General features: G+C 42.9%; 1 protein-coding gene across 3 annotated transcripts in view; it reads right to left on the bottom strand.

Annotated features, from left to right (window-relative positions):
- Window positions 1–21,923, bottom strand: part of plxna2 (plexin A2) — a 226,627-nt gene that overhangs the window by 35,029 nt on the left and 169,675 nt on the right. The window contains exons 28-33 of one of the 3 annotated variants that reach the window (XM_030118347.1): window positions 20,228–20,418; window positions 19,291–19,460; window positions 18,968–19,180; window positions 18,510–18,660; window positions 13,287–14,561; window positions 910–920 (exon numbers count right to left, since the gene is read on the bottom strand). In XM_030118347.1, the coding sequence (XP_029974207.1) occupies window positions 14,466–14,561; window positions 18,510–18,660; window positions 18,968–19,180; window positions 19,291–19,460; window positions 20,228–20,418 (821 nt within the window). In that variant the 3' untranslated portion in view covers window positions 910–920; window positions 13,287–14,465. Of the gene's footprint in view, window positions 1–909; window positions 921–13,286; window positions 14,562–17,108; window positions 17,120–18,302; window positions 18,305–18,467; window positions 18,661–18,967; window positions 19,181–19,290; window positions 19,461–20,227; window positions 20,419–21,923 lie in introns of those variants that run through there. The other 2 variants (XM_030118348.1, XM_030118346.1) reach the window with 2 other exon arrangements.

Genomic DNA, 21,923 nt, shown 5'->3' with positions numbered 1-21,923 from the left:
GTGCCGTGAGAGGAGCCCGAGCAGAGGTCAGCTGGGAGGCCAGGAGATGGGCACCGTGATAAAGACAAAACTGTCAACAAACATTCCTGGAGGTGGCGAGGCCTTCCTGCTTTCCTCTTCATTTGTGGAAGCAGGGTGTGGCTCAGGATGCTCTGTTTTCCCAGGCCGTGATGATTTGAGTCCACGCTGTCCGTCGCAGTGACACCGCTGCCGTTTCTCCAGTTTGCCTGTCAACATTCCTGCGTCTGAATTCCTCCCCTGCTTCCTGCGAGCGTCCGACCTGGCCCGTGTGGCCAGAAGTGTGGAGACAGACCCAGTGATGAACTCTGATCCATGAAAGATAAACATGGGAATGGGTTTCCACTCGCCCTTTAACCCCGTGGCTTGCGCTGCCTTCCATGCAGGTTTCATGAGACCGTGTGAAATGAGACAGACCGGGCCAAGTGTTTCCACATTTTAATCCCCGGGCAGCGCCACGATCCAGCCTGTCCGGCATGAGGGCTGAAAATGAGCCACACAGGAAAGCAGCTCGCATCCAGCAGGACATCGCTCCACATTCTCAGCAGCGCTGCATCTCCACCAATACTTCAACAGATTGGAGTTCTTGCTTCTTCACTTACAGTGAAATATATTTCTTTCTTCACATATTTTCCCTGAGAATCAGTATAAATCTGTTCAAGTAAAAAAAGAAAAGACATTTTAGAGAGCTGATGAAATGATTACAGCAGTTACATTGACCGTAGTTTAAGTTGGCTTGTCACTTGCTGCATGAGGTGTTTGTGAAAACAGCTGCAGGGCTGTCTATTACTGTTTTGGAAATATCGATACGGTCACTGAAGCAGAAGGTTATTTTAGTCTGTTGCTTGTTATATTAGACGTATAAGAGCACAGTTGAAGAGCTGCGTTGTCTCTTACTCAGCCTCAGCTTTACCAAATGCTCTCACTATTTCAGAAACTGCTGTTTATCGAAGCAGAAGAAAGTTCAATCCTGGGCTATCTCTGCCCTCCTGTTTACTCGCTACTCTGATTGTTTCTTGCTAATATTAACATCCAAATGACAGAGCATCTTCCTCCAAACTGGTGCGTGAGCATAACACACTGACCCAAACACTGCAGACAGCTCACTGCAACACTGCAACAACAAAACAACAGGTTTACATCCCGAACACAGACCTAACTGAAGGAGGCAATCAAAAGAAATGTTTGTATCTTCCTTACTTTTTATTTTCAGTGAAAACTCAAGAACCACCATGACTTTTGCATGAGTAATTGTGATCAATCACTCTTTTTCAGTAATGTGTGTGAACACCATTGCGATGTTATCATGAGACCGGTGACGCATCCTACTGAGGAAAACAGACATACAAACAGAAAGCACAGCGATCAACCTCCTTTGTTCCTGCAATGTTTTCTGGCAAACCCAAAAAAATGCGTTTCTGTAAACATAGCTTTGTGTTGTTGAACGCACACTGCAGAAACAATGAAGTGGCACAGTCTCGGTGTTTCAGTGAGGCCTTGCAGTAATTTCCCCCGTCTTTGTCTCTCATTTACTTTTGAGATGCATGACCCCTTCACTTTATTGATTGAGAAGTCCGTGCTGTTGTACTTTCCAAAACACAGTTTCGAGTGCGACGCCAAAAAATCCTCCCTTTCTTTCTCCTCCCACCTTTTAATTCTCCTTCAGTCTCTGTTGTCTTGATCCCATACAGATGTTCTTTTTTAGCACTCCCGTCTGGAAGGAGCCTCCTCCTATTGTTCATAACGTAAGTCCTCTGGCTCGTTCCGACCCAGCCCAGCTCACAGAGCATGCATGGCTCTGTGCAGACAGCCGTACAGAGCGACAACAACTGCAACACCTTTTTTTTTGACATCATACACCCATGCAACCTTTTATCATTGTTACTTTTCTTTGCACAAGCTTCTCTCGGGTCTTCTATCCATCCCCAGTCTCCCTCTTGTCCTTTTCCCCTTTTTTTGAAAAGGGCAAACTCTACAGGCCTGTAACCAGCCCTAATTGGCTGTGATTGGGTGGCTCTGTAGACATCTTGAAGTGATTTATGCTCAAGGTTGAGAGGTTTGTGAAGGTTGGGAGTGCTTTGGGTCCCAGAGATTTTAAATCACAACCCCGGGAGCTTCAAATCCCTGATCCAGATTTTTCTTTGAGCATGTCCGTGCATATTGATAAAAAAAAAAAAAATTAGTCCAAAGCGTTTAATACTGCAAAAGGCATTTCACAGCTCATGTCTTTCTCCGAATGTTTTCTGATTTGCAGTTTGCACGCGAATACTGAGCAATCATTCTTTGCAAGTTCAAGTTATGCAACAGTTTTGATTTTTATTCACAATAACAGAAAACAGAAAGAGACAGAGCAGGAAGAGCAGGAACAAGAAAGACAGTATAGTTTTATACAGTTCTTTAATTTCAAAGTGAAATCTAATATCTGAAATGGTTAAACAGTTAAGATCATGGTCCGTCACAAATTAAGCGCCACAGAAAAGAAAGCAGTGTTTGTAAGGCATCAGCACCCCTTATGTTATTGGCATCTGTAAGTACATAATAAACTGTGTGTGTTCTGGCAGCCCCTGGCTTGTTAAAGTCCATGAGATTAATTCCTCAGAGTACCGGTGGCTCAGATGGCTCTAATTACACGTATCTGCTTGATGCATCTGTGAAGTGCATTCATATGAATCATCCTGTCAGTAGCAACAATGGCTTTTCCTCATAAAACTTTATCATTCCACCCAATAGCATCTTCGCTAAAGTGCAGTATTGGCTGATATTAAGGTCTCACAGGGCTCCATTAAAACTGACATCCAGTTCAAATACAGGCAGAAATTAATGATCAATATTTGATCAGACGCAGACGTTTCATTTTTGGAATGAGTAAGTCTCTTATGTCTACGTCCCGAATTAAGTCATGCAATATAACCTCTTTATCAAGAATCCTATGAAACCATAGTCCTAATACAGACATCAACACTATTTATTTGAAAAAAGACAAAGCAGATTTTGATTTTGACTCATCACTAAAAGAATGGAGGATGCTAGTGTTATTGTTTGACATCCATCCACTCATCCTGCTGGAGCAAACCCCAGCTGGATTAAACAGAAAACACCCTGCACAGGTCTGCAGTCACATTTACTGCTACAAGCAGCCTGAGGTCTCCAGCTAACTACGGATGCATTTCTTTAGCGTTTGATGGGAAACCAGAGGATGCACAGGGAAAACATGCAAACTCTCCAGAAAAAGCTTGAACCAGAAAGATTTCTGTAGTGAGATTTGAATAACACAACACGATTGTGAAATAAGCAAAGACTTTAGTCAACTTAGATTTTTTTTTAAGCTGCAAGTTATGAAATACAGTTATTTGGTGAAGTTTCTTTCTCAAAGTTCAGTTTTTTTGTACATACTTATTTTCTTGGTATAAAGATCAGCCATGTATTGTGAGATGCAATATTTTAGCATTGGTAAAATGGTGATTTTTTTTTTGTTTCTTCCAAAGTGTATAATGGTGAGTTACTGTCTGATAATCACAGAAGACACGAAAAATTGGCTGTGTGACACATTGAAACAGACGCAGCTCATCTAAGTTTGTGAAAAACAATAAGACAGGGTGACACCACCTAAAGAAACTTACATTAACTCGTGTGTTTTGTCCCTTTGCCCAAGAAAATGGCTTATCTGATTAATGTTTTAATTTAGATTTTTTAACATCATATAAAATATGAAAAACTGCAATATCATATTTATAATCACAAATCATAAAACAAGTGATGTTTACCAGTCTTTACTGCAATTATAATGTAGGACATTAGATATGACATTTTTATCATCTTTTACAGATATCTAGTGGAAAACGTATCTAACTTTAATACAAGGAAATATCTTTAAAATCAGAAAAATGTGTGATATGTTGAAAACGTAGGGCATAATGTTGCTCATGACTTGACATGACACGACAAAAACAACCTTCGAGAATAAAAATGACCATGAAAAGTCTTCAAGCATCCAAACGCTTGTGCAGGTGAGCCTGTTGGTGTGCTTCATTTTGCAAAGAACCAACCAAATCAACCACCAGGGGGCAGTATAAGATCAGAGTTTAAAAAAAAAATCATGCCATGGAGGAAGACGCATTCTGAGTGACTCAACGCTGCTCTCTTGTGGCAGCATGCGGAACTGCAGCTCCCGCCTCCTCCTACACTACCTGGCTTCTTCCTGCCGTATAAAACATACAGCGTTAAATCGTGTCATTATATGAGCAGTTTAACATGAAATAAAATGAGACAGAGAGGAAAATCTTATGGGGGGTAAAATAAGAAAATATGAGTAATAGATGCAAAACCAAAGCGGAGAAAAGCACTCCTTTTTATTATGAGGCACCTTCAAAATGATCAAACTGAGCCAAAGGGTGAGTGAAAATGGCATATAAAAGGAATCTCAGGCAACATGCATCCAAGATCAGATTGGATAGCCTCCAGACTTTACGAGGCAGACCTTTTCATTCAATAACCAGCCATAAAACGTCTGCTGTGTTTTCAGGGTATGGTGATGAGTGGATGAGGCAGTGTGTGTGTGTGAGACTGTGTATGTGTGAGTGTGTGTTTTTTGAAGCAGGGAGCCGTACACCTCACCCTAGTCGTTCTCTGAAGTGTTGCTCTGGGCTCGTCTGGAGACGCTCAGGTCCTCCACATCAAATATTCATTTCACAGAAACTCCTAAGCCTTAAATAATTCTCAAAGAAGTGTGCCGAAAGCAAGGCCTTGCTATCCCAGGCACGTTTCCATCCGGACAATGGATTCAAGGAGCATGAGGAGGGAGACAGGAGAGAGAGAGAGAGAGAGAGAGAGAGAGAGAGAGAGAGAGAGAGAGAGAGAGAGAGAGAGAGAGAGAGAGAGAGAGAGACCCATTCTATAGGTCTACAACAGATGGCTTGATTTAAGATGTGCCAACTGGATATATGTGACACATCAGTCTATATTTAATGGTAACAAAATATTGAGAGTGAAGCATTTCAGCATGTTTTATTAAAAAAAAAAAAGAAAAAAAAAAGGAAATTCTTCTTTTCACTGCTCCAGATGCACATTCAGCTGATGTTAGTGATCTATTTTTCAGCTTTATCAATGAGAATTTGTACAAATGACAGGACGTGGATTCAAAAAAAAAAAAAAAAAAAATTGCAGGAAATTGTTCTCCCAGTATTCAAAATTCTTGATAAGATTATCATGTCTTCAGTAGCTGTTAGGAACACATTTCCCAGCAGAACATTTTGTTCTGCTTATAGAAGGTTCCTGGAGTTTCTAAATGTAAAATAGCAAGGATGAAATTTAGAGTTTGGGAGGCTAATACAGTCTCTGATTTGAAACGGTTCAAAACTTTCCTGTTAGCCGGCGCTGGCTCATCCTGGACCACTTTCTAGCCGAGCTGCAGTAGGTTTAGACTGCCAGAGACCTTCCAGAAAGCACTGAGCTCCTCCTCTTTTCTCACTCTGCATAATTATTACATGTCATGAACATGATGTTTCTCTTGTCTGTTTTGTCTCTGTCCTGTCCCTTTCTCTCTTACGACCCACTCCTGGGTCTGAATCCGCAGGACCTTTTTTTACTTACTGATGTGGATTCTCTCTTTATTTGTGTGGATAAAAGTCGTAGAGGACTGCCTTTTAACTGGTGCTATATGAGTAAAGCTGAACTAGACAGAAAAACATGCAGGTTGACATCAAAACATCACTTTCCTGGAGTATGAATGAAGAGCACCTGACAAATCACACATACCGTTCAACAAATTTAACAAAATATAGCTTTGAATATGGTTGAACTCTCTAACCCACACTCACTTCACCAACACTGAACATAACCATTTATTCAGGCTGCTTTTAACATTTAACTACCACAAAGGATTTAAAGTAAACCGATCAGAAATATTGGAAGGATATCATCTATAGATTTTGTGACTGAGATCTTAATTTCATGCTTTTGAAAACCCTACTTTCATTCTGCCTGGTGCCGTCAGTCTGTGTGATAACAACCATCGCCACATCTCATCTGATCTGACCCTGTTCTCATCCAGGCTTTTATTCCAACCACAATTACACCATACCGGATGGATGATCTCGCACTCATTACGCCACCATATCTGAGACCCCGACTGAACGAATCTGCCCCCCCCCCGCCCCCCTCTGGTGAGCGTGTGGCAGGTGGTTCATGGACTTGGCCCCCCGCCCCGGTCCTCGGCCCTGGCGTACTGATAAGAGCTCAGCGTGGAAAATCAGACAGCGGCGCTCTGGCCTTTCAGAAGCGAGTACTAGAAAATGAGCCATGAAGGAAATCGGAGGTGATTATCTTTATTATCAGCCAGGGGAGTAACCGTGGAAACGGCGACCTGTGGGGGAGAGAGAGAGAGATGCACAAGCTGTTCCAGCAGCCTGCCGATTGGCCCATACAAGCTCCAGTGGTAATTAACATCTGCATATGCAAACGAGTGCTCCAGCAAGGGAAATTTGGCAAGTGCTTCTCACCTGCACCCCCCGCCTGAAATCCACAGAGTCGCTGAGGCAGAGTCACTGAGTGTGTGTGGAGGTGTGTGGGTACACAGGGTGCACATACAAAATCAAATTATGTATGTTCCCCGACTTCATATTCATAACACAACTCTGTTTCTGGGTGCAGTTGTGTTTTTTTAATGTCCTTGTGCATTTGCATAACTGAAAAATACTTACGCCTGCACTTTTTCGGAGGCACAGTTGGTATGGGTGGACCCGGGGCACGGCGTCGAACGGACGCCAGCCACCCACCTCTTTGTTTTTGCTGCGCCGTGCTAAAAGAGATGAGGCCACACAACAGGAGGCTGTCAGCAGGCCTGCTGGGAGAGTCTCATTACCATCTCAAGGAGCGGGGACAAGCCGCGTCCAGAGAAAGACACTGATCGTCAGCTGCGCCTGCTAAAAAGGGGACATTCAGAGACGCTCGGGAAAAGAAGTGGAACTCGCTGTCAGCAAATGTCACTGCGAAAGTTTCGTTCGGCCTAATCATCAGTGAAATGGTGAATTAATCGCTGCAGAGTTTTTCTTTTTTTTTGAGAAAATGTTTGCACAGTTTCGCCATGTCTCATCTTGATGATGGCGATGCACCTGTTTGTTCGCGCTGTGCTTCCAAACAGCCTCGCGCTCGCAGTAAACAGCGCAACACACACTACTGCCGAACGAGTCCCCGACCTGTGAATCACAGAGCGCCCACAGACGTGGCCGCCGTGCGCCGTTGCTGTGGAGTTCTAATGAGAGGGAAGCAAGTGACAGGTGAGACGGGCTGCAGTTCCAACAGCGGGAAGCCAAACTATAAATAGAGCCTGCGCCGAGCACTTCTGACACCTGGATTCACATTTATTCGCAATCTGACTCAGACCAACTTCTGCCACCGCTCTCGATGTTCCGTTCAGCCTCTTATGTTTTCTCTCTGTCAGACATTCAGGTGGATCGGTGTCTTGTGTGTGTCGCCACACCGGCGGCTCATCGGTGTGGTTAACTGCAGAAGCAGCGCACACACCGCTGATGGGCGAAGTGGTCATTATCAGGCACCGGTTACTGCCATGAATCGGTTAAGGGTTGTTTAATTCTAAAAGTTAATGCTGGACAAGTGAAACAATTCAAATAAGCTTGATGAAGCATGTACTGACGCATAGCTGCTCCAAAACTGCAGCTCCTCTGGAGCTTTCCCAGTCCGCAGTGGTCAGTGTAAGTCAAAAATTTTTCTTATAATGCTTTAGAATGTTTCTCCTTTTTCTAGGATATTTAAAAAAAAAAAAAAAAAAAAAAAAAACTAAAATACATAGCCCTAGCTCTGGGAGATCAGAAACTGTGGTTTTCTTTGCTTCAACTCAACTTGATCGCAGATAAACGCAAAGACGAAGCAAAGACGTTTCACCGCCGGGAGGAGAAGCACTGAGGTCCAACTAAGTGTCAGGGGTTGTTTCATTGTGAAATTAATAGCCGGTCGTTCTTTGGAATGGGGCTGAAATCACCCCTGGCATCCTCTTTTGCCAACTCACATTAATTATTTCAGAATTTGCCTTGTAATCCAAGCTGAGAATCCTACCCAGAACGAATGGGATGTCAGCTTTATGCAACTACTTGTAAAGGCATTACAGGGCGTTAAGTCCCGCTTGGATTTGAATTGGTCTCAGCAGTACAGGATTAGAAGAAGCAGGGATTAGACCTTCCCTTGAGAAAATGAGGGAGACGAGATGGCTGAGGGACTCAAGATACAGACTACATCTCACTTGACACAATGACTTTCCCTGGAAACTGACCAGCGCCGTTTGAAGTTGCAAGTAAGGAAGTATTTGTACTTAAATACTCTAAGAAGATTTTGCTCGTATCTGTACTTTGCTCGTTTTTTCCTCAGATTCTGTTTTTGCTATAATTTAATACAAATATTTCTACTTGCTCTTCTTTTCATTCCCCTCTGAGGATGATTCACAGTTACAGAATAAATTTACAATCAAGCAACATTAATCAAACTTGAATTCCAAGACATACATAGATGACTTCATTTTAATATGAAACGCTTCATTCTTTAATTTTTAGATAGGAATCCTTGCAGTTTGCAGCCATGTTTTAACCAAAGGCTGCAGAGGAGGAAGCTTGCAGTATATAACTAACTGGAGATGCAGAAGCAGATCAACGGACGGTCGATCACCGCATGCATACTCCAAAAAGAAACCATGAAATCGAACCGGACGTGTTCTCCCTGAGAGGCCATCGCGGCCGCCAACAGACGATAAGCTGGCAATAACACACAAATCACCCTTCCGATTCATTTTCCACCTACTTGCCTTTCAACACTTTACACACACAGAATAAAAAAAAAACAAGTCTATCAGTGGTCATCCTCAGCAGTTCTCTGTGGATTCAGTCGCCACCGGGCCATTTCATTCCAAACAAACACACTCACCCACACCTTCATTAGCAATCTAATGTGATTGCAGTCCTTGCGGTGGCACACAGGAGCCGAGCCTGGTCTGAACAAACAGACTCACATGAAGACAAACGACTGCAATTCAGCTGCGGGTTATTCCGTTAGCTGTGAGCCAGCGCTGGAGCGGGGAACGCAGGATTTCAGGGCGAGCCCGGAGCTGCGGGGGGAATTGGAGAGAGGTGGCCTTTATCTCCCCGGTGCCCACATACCGGCGGAGTGCTGGAGATAGTGGTTTAAACTGGCATTATCTGACGGGAGAGGGGTTTTCAAATCAGGGAGGAATTGAAGAGAGACAGGAGGCGAGGACAGATGCACAGCGGTCATTACAGGCGGCGGCAGCAGTTACACACGGCGCACGAGGCAATTAAGTACTTCAAAAAGCTTGGTGCAAGATATCTGCAGCTGCACCTAATTCTCATTCACACAGTCAAATCTGAGCAGAGGCATAATACATATAATGTTTTATGCAACGGTACTTACACTTTATGAAGGCATTATTATGTCCGTCGTGAGTAAACCTCCATAAAATTTGCTTGAAGATCATCGGAGAGAAGCTGCAGACGCCACTGAGAACGACTGAATCAAGAACGTACTTCCTGGATCAGCCCCAAAGTATCATGGGAACTACAGTTCTGTAAGAATAGCAGTTTTGTGTGGAGTTTGCATGTTCTACGTGTGTGTGGTTCCTCTCCTAATGCTGGTTTTCTCCCAAAGTGCAAAAAAACATTTATGTGAGGTTAATTAAAGTACAGAATGTGAACATAAGTGTGTGTGTGTGTGTGTGTGTGTCATGACCTTAAGACCCCATAGCGGATAAAGCAGCAAGACGGATCACAGAGTTAAAGTGGTTTGCTTGATTCCCAACAACAAGTTCTTCATATGAGATTAAAATGTGTCATCGTTCGTGATTTGCTTAAAAAAAAAGGACAGGAATACAAATCTTGGTTCTATGCAATTTTTAACCAGCAAAGTTTATTTATATATAACAACAGTACAAAGTGAATCCTTGGCTTGCAAAATAGGTGTGCTTCATATTTACAATAGGTACACATTAATATATTATCATAACAAAAACAAAGCAAATAAAAAAAACCAAGAGAACAACCTTTTTTAAATACTTTAAGTTTCTTACAATTTTCACAACACCTTTATAAAACAAGAACAGACAGCCATTATTATTATCATCATCATCGTCGTCGTCGTCGTCATCATCATTGCCAGTAATAACTATTTTACAGAACTCCAGTGTCTACAAAGGGTTTGTTTACAATGTGTTTAAGATGGAAGGATACTCATGTTGAACTCGTGATATTTTGACTCCAGAGTAAAACCACGATCTGATTCTACTCCGCTGCCCGATGCCGTAAAAAGCAAGCAAACAAACAAACAAACGAAGAAAACAAACAGTTTTATCTCTGTCGAAGGCGACGCGCGTCAGACTGAACCACACCACCACCTCCTCTGCAACACATTTCATCAAAATGTGCACAGAGATTCTTCAATTAGTAATCGGGTTCAGCTGAAATGAGGCTGTTGTTATGAGCGCCTCTCCACATCGCACACGGCTGGCAGTCAAATAGGATTCTGACAGAGTAAACAAACTTTCCTCCTTTCAGTTCAAACTGAATTTAAAAGGTTTCCAGAAATGAGCGTACGGCGTGGAAACAAGCTATTATCTAACAACGGAAAACAAAAAACTAAAACAAAATCTCTTTCATGAAAAAAAGGTGCATTCAGCTGTGATTTAAGACATTTACATATGGAAGAAACTGCCAGTTTGACCAAAGGTGATGGATCGATATGGAATCCCAGGCATGAACGAAAACGCATGCAAATAAAACAAATCTCACACAACACAAAACAAAAAAAACAACCCAAAACCAAACAAGCATCATGATATTAATGACATTTATGACAAAAATAAAATCAAAGCCTTTAAAAACCAATTTGTGTGCCTGATTTTGTTCTTCACAGGGGAGCTCATCGAAGAGTTGGAAGGACTCTAATAAACATACATTTCATTCCTTGGAGAAGGAAAAGGCATTTAGGTCCTGATAAAACGATAATAAGCATTACTCCATACAAGCAATGTGAGGTATGAGGAGGATACAATTCTATTTGCTGAAATTGGGAAGACACCTTAATCAAAAAGAGGAAGCTTTATGTTTTGTGTACAGACTGTATGTGTGTGTCACTGTGTTCGTACAGATGGCGATCAGGAGATTAGAGAGCAAGACGGCATGAAAGTGCGTTGAATTCACAAGAGGAAATCTTATCGAAACATTATGACTTTATATTTATCCCATTATATCTGTTAAAAAAAAAACATTTGAAAGAAAAACATCAATTATAATGTCAAAAAAAAAATCTCATAAATAGTGGGACATGACTGATTTTCTTACTATTTCCAGCATTAGTAAACAATCAGTTTTATTTCAGAGGGCATGCAGCAACTAACAACGTAACAATGTCCAATAACGTAATAACTTTGGCCATTTTAAATGTAATAAGTCCGATAATGGAATAAGTTGCCAATATTGTCATAAAATATCTGAGCTAATATCATAATAACACTTTGTTATTACTTTACTGGCTAGATTATGGAAGTTATGGAGAAAAAAAAACAAACCCAGGAACATTTAAAAACCACACCTAATTATGTAATAATCCATAAATAGGAGTGCAAGACAGTTTACAGTTTTTGTGCATTTTTACACTAAAAGATATTTTATTACATTATTGACTTATTATATTTGAAAAGGACAAAGTTATCACAGTTTTCAGAGGTATTACATTATTGGTTTCTACAGGGTGTTTTCTGTAAAGAAGTGTAGGACATCGTTACAATATCATCAAACTTTTATGTTCATGAACAAAAAAAAAATCTACACAGTTTAAAAAACATGATTTTAAAATAATTAACAGGTACTCGCCATGTTTTTTCCCTTCTGAATGCACAAACATGCTGAACAAATCCCGACTCCCCTCTCACTTCTGCCCCTAGTGGCCAGACGCAGGAACAGCAGCACGTCAATCATCGCCTCATCCTACGTTTCTCCTTGCCTGTTAGTTTGATGTTTCTCTCTCTCTTTCTCCATCTCCTGATCACACTGTGCACACAACCGACTCAGATCAAAGAGCGGCTTCAAAGCTGGAGCAGGAAACTAGAGCTAAAGGGGTTCTCTCTCTTTCTACCTCTCCGTCGCTCCTCGTTTCTCGACACTTCTCTTCAAACAGCTCGGGCGAGCCGAGCGCGGCGTCTGCCTGAACCGGGCGGCCGTACCCTCTTCACCTCTCCTCCCCTCTCCTTCTACTTTATCTGGCTCAGACAGTTCTCAGCTGAGTGTCGGGGCTTGGTATCACTAAAAAAAGAAAAGAAAAGAAAAAAAAAACAACCCACTGGGCTCTGAAGCACTGAAAGGACCGTGCCCTAGTTGAGGACTAATAAGATCAGGAACACTAAGCAGGTGGGTATCTAAGGCCACAGAGAAAAGAAGCACCTTTCGCCCACCTTTCAACATGCTCTCAACACAGATGCAGTTCACTGTACAAACCTTTAACACCACCTATTTTCAAGTACTCGATGTAAACAACAAGCAAACATATATCTTGGAAGAAAATGAACTCACCGATCCAGAGGATGGAGTCTACAGTTCGTTGTCATTCAGCTAAAGTCTGAGAGGTTACATCAGCCTTTTTAGCCTGTGACTGTTTGGTTTAAGTCAGCATCCACGCAACATGAAACACTCGCTTTTTTTTTTTAAAAAGTCTACATCATTCTCAGCCTCGCTTTTCTCGCTTTGTACCTTCCAGTTTTTTTTCTTTTTTTTTTTTTCTTTTTTACAAGCTTCGGCCGTAACCAGCTCGACACAAACGTGAGAGTTTTTGCTTTCTTACTGTAAAGCATAAACCGATTTTGACACGAGCAAACGATTTGACACACCGGGATCTTTTGGCACTTGGTCTAACTAGGCCCATGCAAAATCTCTTGTTTTGTGTGTGAAGAAGACATACGTGACGGATGGGGAAGATCTTCAACTGGTTCTAAACAAAAAGCAGGCATGACTTATTGGCACTTGATAAAAAATAAAATCAAAGATGCAGAGTACACAGGAAGATGATCACCACCTTCAAAAAAAAATATTTCCACTCTGCAGGAGCCAGCAGCGTTCATCGGGTGCATCCACTGGCCGTACCGACTTTCTTTACAGGTTTTCAAGGTTATAGAAGTGGAGTGGGTGAAAGACGAATCTCACTGTGTGCATGTGACTTTCTTTTTTTCTTTCCTTCCTTCTCGAAGAGGCAGCTGGACTGACCGGGGCCTGGATAGACAATATGGAGTTCTTCACATGACGAGCTACTGCGAACGTCTGCAAGCTCAGTTCAACTGAGCTTATCTTAAAACAAAACAGGAAAACCAAAAATAATAATAATAATAATAAAAAAGCATACAAAAAAAAAAGAAAACACACATCTGTACATTCACATACAATGATTGGCAAGTATCAACTGGTACATACAGATGATCTAACTTCTGAAGAAAGCTTCTGACTCCAGAGTGATGCTGATCTGAGGTTACGTCCTAAATACACTATAATTCCCATCTTCCTCAGTTTAGGTGCAAGCATGCTGGCTCCACTGTGACCGCCACGGCCTCCCTGCCTCTGGAGGGGAGGCGGTGAGCGGGAGTGTCATGGTTTTCCTGTACACTTCACGTTTAAATCAAGAGCAGAGGCGTCGTCCGTGTCGCGTGAAACGTCAGTCCGGGGAGCGAAGGAGCGAGAGAAGACGCCACGCCCTCCCGCTCTTCACGGCGTTTTGTACAGCAACACTTTTGGGATCACAGGTGGATATTTTCGACTGCAACTGATAATATTTAAATGTCCAAAGTACAAAAATAAACATCTGAGGAATCTGAGGTGTCCGTCTCCAGACCTGCTGCCGCTGCTTCTCTGTTTTCTCTCCATTTCACACTCAGATGTCAGTTCTGATTTGGTGTGTGTGGGGGGGGAAAAAAAAAATCTGTTTCTCCATTTTCTCTCGCAGCTTTGCAGGAGTCCTCAACATGACACAAACACACACTCACACGCACACCCACGCATGTGCACGCCCACGCAACGTACAATTTCCTGTCAAACAGAGCCGATGTCCTGCGAGAGCGAAAAAAAAAAAGACAAAACACAAGAAAATAAATAGAAGCCATGTTGCTGCCTCCTCTGCTGTTGCCAGCATCGGCTGTCTCGGTCTGTCTGTGGACCCTTCACTGGCGTCGTCACTGAAGGAGGCTGGGGGATTTCCAACTAAAGCAGTCGTGCGTACGGAGGTCCCGGGTCTGGTTCGTGGCTGCAGCGTCCACGACGAGAGGTAAGTAGCACAAGACCTTTATCTTTTTTCAGAAAGGTCCTGCAGAGACGGTGGTCCTCCCCCTCTTCCTTTCTCTCTCTCTCTCTCTCTCTCTTTGTGTCTTTGCTTCTTTCTTTCAGTAGTGGTCACCCTCAGCTCTCGAAGGACATGGCGGCGATGAGTTGCTCCACCTTGTAGGCCAACCGCTGCTTCCTCGCCTGCTCGTCCTGCTCCAGGGCGGCGGTGATCTGCGCGCAGTGACAGACCCGGGTCAGAAACCGCATGTTTGAAAATACATTTGGAGGATGAGAGTTGGCAACATGTGTCATGTACATCTCCTTAAAGAGTCTGGAAGTGTGTCAGCTTCATCAACACTAAATTGTATTTTCACCTTGATGAGAAATGTTAAATTGTGACTTTCTTGCCTTTCCTTCCATATCTCTCCTCAGCACATGGCCACAACCATATCTAGCTCAACCTCAGCTGTCCCTTTTGATCTGTTCCTCATCTGAAAAATGCAATCTCTTAATCCAGAAAATATCAGGCGCAAATTCCTAGAATTGTGTTTTTTCTCTTTTTCCAGATCCAGATTTGACTCTGGTCGCAACAAGAAGGTCATCCCAAGTAAAAATTAGACAAGCGGCAATGCTCTACTCTGATCATCTCCATGAAAGGAGCGCGTATCTCAACTCTTGCTTTTACTACCTCTGCATATTTACATTTTTATTAAAATTTTACATGGAAATCACAAAAAAAAGGGAATTAATTACACTGTTGTCTTTACTTTTGACAACATTGAGAAATGTCAGTGCATTACTCTCTCATTTTATCTCTTGGGCTCCATCTTCTTAATTTGACATTTGTCAAATCGGGTTCAAAAGACGTTCAGACAGCCTGCCGTCTCTCGGCGTGTCACAGCAACGCCCGTGTACACAGAGAGCTGCCCTTTTTCTGTGAATACAAAACTCAAAAAAAAAAAAAAAAAAAAAAAAAGCTGCAATATGGAAAACGCCTTATTATCTTTGACACGAATCCCCATATTCAAATCGCACAGCCTTTTTGAGCGCAGAGTTTCTGGTTTTGATGCTGTGAATTCATTTGCTTCCGCCGGCTACGCTGGAAAGCACAGGCCCGCTTAATAATTGATATTTCAAACAAAATAATTCATTTACCCATCTTATGCAATGTGTAATTGAAAATATTCAGAAGTGAGGGATAAATAAAAAATGATTATGAGAGGGAAAGTGTCAACCATGATGTTGCATTTGTACGACTCAATTCTCCTCGGATTACTGAAAAGACAAAGTCTCTTTTTTCTGTAACTTAGGATAACAGTCCTTCAGAATCTGTCACAAACAGCTTGTGATTTGTGGAAAAAAAATGGTCTTTTTCTGATCTGAATTCTGTGGGTTACCAGGTGACTGTTTCAAATAATTAAAGAGGATTTGGGGGAAAGTGAGAAACACTCATTTCTCCCAATGATTTCAAGGCTGTTATCAGTGACATTGAAGTTACTGATAGTTTTAAAAACCATGGAACTGTTTTCAACAAGGAATATGAAAGGCAAATAATATTTATCATTTCCTTGAACTAAAAACACCAACAAATGAATGTCTTTACTATGTTCATGGTGAATTGTTCTTGTTTTTATAGGAAGTTTTGTATGTTTGTCCTGTATTCTGTTGAGTCGTTTTTTATGCTGCTTTATTTCTATTTGACCTTTACTTCAGTATACAGGTAATCTCATTGAGACACTTATTCTCAAGTACAAGGACGTGGATCAGAGAGTGCAGTGGGACGATGTTTTATACTGTAAATAACAAAAGAACAACCGCGGGAGGCTTTTTACTAGTTAAAATTCGTCTTGTTATTTCGTACTTGCTGCTGTGATCACGTTTCCCGTCCAACAGCCTCTCATTTCAGTGGGAATTATATGTAATATAACGGTACGCCATTTGATCCAACTCCCGATTTGATGAATTTTGCACCAATTCAAAGTTTTTGTTCCTCAACCGAGGAAAAGTCCGCCATGCATTTCTAAAAGTTTACTTTTGATGGCTTGATACTTTGCCATTTATGCATGTCAAAAGTTGACTGACTGGTAATTATCTTTAAAGAAAAAAAAAGAAAAGGATTTTTTTTTTTTTTCCCATTTACTTTCTCTCTTTCCAGCCGAGCGGGGCCAACCTTTATTTGCCACCTGTCCAGGTGTAGAACACAATGTCTGTCTGCCCACCTACCATCTTCCGCTCTTATGCTTAAGTGCTCTTAAAGCCTGGCAGCTACAGGCATAACATTTCCTCCTTCTCATTGGGCCCGATAGCAATCTATTATTAATCTGTCGCCCCGTATGCAGGTGCGGCTCCCACTGCCATTTCCCAAATCCATTTAAGCGGGCTGTGGCTCTGGCCTGGTTAGCCTGACACACGGCCCTTTGTGAAGGGCCGAGTAAGAATGAGCAACCGCTAATGGTGCTAGATGAGGTTTTTATGCACTGCACTCCAGCAGACACCGCAGAAGCGATGGCGTGCATTTGTAGAGAAGTGCTATGCAAAATGAGCGCGTTTGCATATGTCCGCGCGTCGCGCACATCGCGACAAACTTGCCGAGGCAGCAGAAGCGACCTTCATGAGATTCACGGCGGGCAGAGAGAGAGAGAGAGAGAGAGAGAGAGAGAGAGAGAGAGAGGAGCTGACTGGATAATGGTTAAAAAGAGACGGGACGTAAAGAAAAGGAGAGGGAGGGACGGTAAGAGGTAAAACGAGGGGGGGAGAGAGAGTGGTCCAACATAAAGGTCAGGATAAAGCTTCCCAGAGGAGGAGCTGACATTAGAAGCAGAATGTCTCCATAAATGCTTTCTCTCTCACTAACTCTCTTTTCTCTTTCCCCCTTATATTCCTCCCCCATCTTTAATGCTTCCTGTGATCTGAGTGTATATGTGTGTGTGTGTGTTGCGCATGATTCTGCTCACGAGGGCCCCTATATGCCAGATCGACGGCTCCGCAGGCTAAAGGACAGAGAGGCATGCTGAGAGCTTGTAGACATTCGCTTTCTTCTCAGCAGATGAGACACACTGCCTTGTTAAGCGCAGGTCTCACCAGACCTCTGGGCTTTGGGGAAGTCTACTGAAGACTCCGGGCTGACCTCACTAACCCTTGTCAGTTATGAATCGTCCTGGAACACCAAGGGCAAGAAATACATACATTAAAAGCGCGGGGAGAATCCGCGGCACGCCTCTCGTTCAAATTTACGCTCCCAATCTGTCCGTAATTAGCCGCTGATGTAGCGAGGCGGCAGCTCATTATGCAATCAGCGCCCGGGACTGCCCTCCAGGTAAAATCTCAAAGTGAAGCGGCTCAGTTCAGAAGATGGATTTGGCCTGAGCTCCCCGAAAAAATACACACCTCTGAAATATTAAGCAACGAGGAGAGTATCCACGGTTCGAGAGGCGGCTTGAGGGGGCTTCCTGTCTGCAGTTTGAATATTCTCCTTCTGTCTGCATTGCTTGGCTTATTAGTGATTTCTTCTTTTGTGTAATTTTTAAATATTTGGACACATTTCTTTACTTGTAAGGGATTTCAAGAGAAATACTCACAACTTACGATGTGCCTGTACTGTTTTGCAAAATGTACATGTTTTTCATTTTAATACAATCTGGAAAGTAATGTAATTAACATGAAAAAGAGAGAGTGAGACACGAAGTGAGAGCCTGAAAACAGAGGAAACTGGAGGTGACAGCGTCGGATGAAATCAAAATTGGAAGAAAAAAAAAAGTGCAGGTATGAGACGACTGGGGTATCGCTGCTAATCTATGGTAATTCATCCCGTGTAAAACACATTTTCTCATCCTCTTTGGAAAGAGGTACGAAAATGGTAAGTGAAGCTCATTTAAAAAACAACCAAGTTAAGTCAGAATATGTTATGTTTGCATCTTTGATCATTTATTTAGCTGCAGAGAGATTAATTACATTCTTTTAACATACTTGCACTACTGGTTCCTGCTCTGCATATTTTTGTGCAAAATTTGCATGCCAAACATGCTCAGTTAATGGACGCATTTCAAAATGTGTTTGACTCTTTCAGAAAGTGGTAACAAACTAAAAGAAAAAAAAAGGAAGAAATAGCTCAATTTCATGCACATAATGCATCATAACAATCTACAATACGTGAGCGCTGTGCACGCAGACGATACTCACCTCCTCGCTGTATTTACTAACGTAGGAGTAGATCTCATTGAGCGCGCTGAGCATGTTGAACTCGGTGGAGTGGAGCCTGGCCTGCTCTGCTAAATAGGCGTTCATGTCCTGGTCACTAATAGCCGGCAGCCGGTTGATGTCGGCGTAGTACCTGGGGATTCAGATAAGAGGCAACATCCGGCGTCACTCGCTGAGGCTCGCCGAGTCGACGCGCCGCTTCCGCTCAGGTGTAAATTCCTTTATAGTCACATTTCTGAGCCGTAACGTCTCTCTGACTAGCAGCGGGTGTCTGCAAGATAAGCACTTGAGTGGCTTTTTACAGAATGCAGCTGAGATGCGTTTATAAAAAGAAAAGGGAATTACGAACCGATTTTCTCAAAGATTGCTAGTTTTTTACTGTAAGAAGAAGTGATGGAGCGGATCAGGATGGCATATGAAGTGACTGCAGTAGCTTTTACCTTTCTACCCAGCTCTTATAATTGGGGATATCTTTAGCGTAGAGCAGCTTATTCGACGGGGAGTCTTTGCCCAGCCGGTGCTCTGAAGTGGAGCAAGAATCCATAAATGTCTGAGCGACTACAGACAGGCAGGCGTCCGTGATGCTGCTCTTATGGATGTCGAACACAAACTGCGGATTCTTGATGACGTTCACCCAGAAACGCAACGGAAGGCTGGAAAATGGAGGAGGAAAGGCGATAAGTTCACAACAAAACATGGACCAAGGACCACAAATACACGAGAGGAGATAAACCATGATATAGTTACGCAGAATTTCACTCACCAATTGCTTTTCCATGTGTGGCGCACGTCCGTGTCATGAATGCCGTGTTTGTCCGCCTGCTCGTCCAGGAAGTCAAACATGTATTTGATGGCGAGCGGGAGAGTGCTCCCGCGGTGGACTGTGCTGAACAACGTCTCGAAAAGATCGTCCACAAACTTCTGCAGCGTACCCTGATGAAACACAAAGAAGCCATCGAGATCAACAACGCGTCCAACACAGCATGGCATTAAACCCCTCAAAGTATGGTTTTAAAGCAGACAGGAAATTGTTGCAGTTTGTTTCTTTTTCGTAACGATGCTACCTGGCAGTGAATCGTACTATTTCGGAAAGCCTGTTGATTTTCATTGAAATGTTGCCACAAATGGAAAATAACTTTAATGGAATGAGCAACAGAGCTGAGTGGGAAGCACACAAATAAGACAAATCTTCGTTGTCAAAGCCAAATGCTGATAAAAGAGCATCTTTTGTTGGAGGCAGTGTGACGCCTGATAAACAAAGCTTTGAAAGATCATAAGAGGCAATTCTGCATCGAGTGGAAATCACAGAAGACCACGGAGTTCAGCTGTGGCTCAGCTGGTGGTCTTCCAATCCCAATGATGGTGGTTAGACTTCCTTTTCTTGCATTGTCAATATATCTGAGTGCCCTTGAGCAGGACGCTGTTGCTCCCGGGGGCGTCTGAACGCCTCACAGGGGAACTGTTGGAGCATTTGTGTCAGTTTACCAAAATATTTATTCAAGATGCTCGTTTTTCCTTGCTTTAATAGACAAAACTCATAATGCACGTCACTTACATGTGGAATATGTAATAATAACTTGGAAATACAAGTTTCCAGTAGTGTAGAATTACAGCCAAACAAAGAAATAATCTATCAAACTCAAATGACAGTTTCACTGCTGTATTTATATTGACGCAAAGGATGAGGAGTATTGACGTACCTTTGTGGCTAGCAGCCTCGTTAAATAGATTTCAGAGACCATTTTGCTTCCACGATCTCCTTCCTTCTGGTCTCCGTGTTCGTGGTTTTTCACCAGATGCCACACCTTCACACCACTTTCTAGATCGGGTGTGATCATGGGGGCGCGGGAGCGGAGGCTATCTGGACTGCCAGTGTAGCGGAAAGAGGAATCTGGGAAGACGGAATAAAAATACAGAGATGAAAAGGACTAAATGCAGCTTACACTCATACTTAATGTATACAGTATAGCCACACACACACACACTCGCCCACACAAGTGTACCCTTTTCATTTCTTCTTTCTTAGTCATTGCAAAGCCAGACCCAGCTTGAAGCTGTGCTGGAAAGGAAAACGCATTGATTGGAAATTCCTTCTAAAAGCAATGTGATAAAAGAGCTGGGAAGCTGCGGTCCCTCTTAAAATACTGCTGACACCACTCAGCAGGCCTTCGCTTGAGATTAATATAACATCAGTTTGCCACATGCTTGTCACACACCCAACACATCTTTGTTTCGTATGACGGTATACAGTAGTCCTCTTTTCTTTTTTTTGTTTCATATTTCTCTCTGTCATGTAACACTTGATGAATATTTGCTGTTTGTCTTGCTCATCATTTATTCCCTCTCCTGATATAATCCCTGTCTCATGGCTGCGCTTGGCGCCACTTTAAAGGAGTCATAATTGGCTCCTCTCGGCAACATTGTGCCAACGCCGCGCTGAAATCTTCCCTGTCACACTCTAATCAATGCATCAAAAGATCCCTAATTTGTTTAGCACTGTCGCCATAATCCTTCATCCATACATCCCCTCTCGTCTCCGCTCTTTTTTGTTCCTGCCTTCTCGCTTGTCTCTCACTTGAAATAATGCAGGTTTCAGTTCCTCCTAATTAGCGAGCGTCTACACACGGCGGCTGGTTCTCCGGGGATCCGGGATCTGAGGATCCTGGAGAGGATCTCCCTCACCTGGCTTCAAAGGCCGAGCGGAGCAACAAAGCTCCTGCTGCCAATAAAGCCACTTATACCTTTCAAATGAGACCTAAGTGTCCCCCTGGAGTGGCCACCAGGGAGATGGAGGGTGGAATATATGTACCTGGGTGCGAGGCGGATTAAAATCCAGAATCCCATCTTGATCCAGTCGCTGTTTTTTTTGTATTCCCCCCCCAGCTTAAGCCCTTCCTATCTCAGAACTCCTCTAACCCTAAGCAGTAAGCTCCCCTTTCCTTCTGCTGCGCTCCCACAGCCCCCTGGATGCATCCAGCCAGTAGGGGGGGTGTGTTCAGGTCCACTTTAAAGCCGGGGGGGGTGTCGGTGGTATAAATTGAGTCAAGATGCTAAGTGTTGAATGGGAAATTGGTATGAATCCATCAGCAGGTGCGGAGGTGCAGCTGTGCCTGCTGTGCCAGCACATGATTGATGAGGGCCGGGATCGTGCCAGAAGAGCCTCTGCCTTCTACGCCATTCACATTAAATTCCTGGAAACTTGCAAAGAAAATATATTTTCCCAGCAGCCATTAAATGAAAGATTAATACGAGTAATTTCAGTAATTCCACGCCTCCGTAAATTAATGTAAACTCTTTCTGGGTATTATGGAAAATAAAGATTGAGCATAAAAGTAATGCCAGAACAACTTTTGCTTTATTGCATTGGTAGTTATATTTCATGACTTTGCTTCGGTC

Source organism: Salarias fasciatus, chromosome 20 (assembly GCF_902148845.1).
Source record: "Salarias fasciatus chromosome 20, fSalaFa1.1, whole genome shotgun sequence".
NCBI classification, from domain to species: domain Eukaryota; kingdom Metazoa; phylum Chordata; class Actinopteri; order Blenniiformes; family Blenniidae; genus Salarias; species Salarias fasciatus.
The sequence above is the reverse complement of the archived record's forward strand: the minus strand, read 5'-3'. Positions and strand labels throughout refer to the sequence as shown.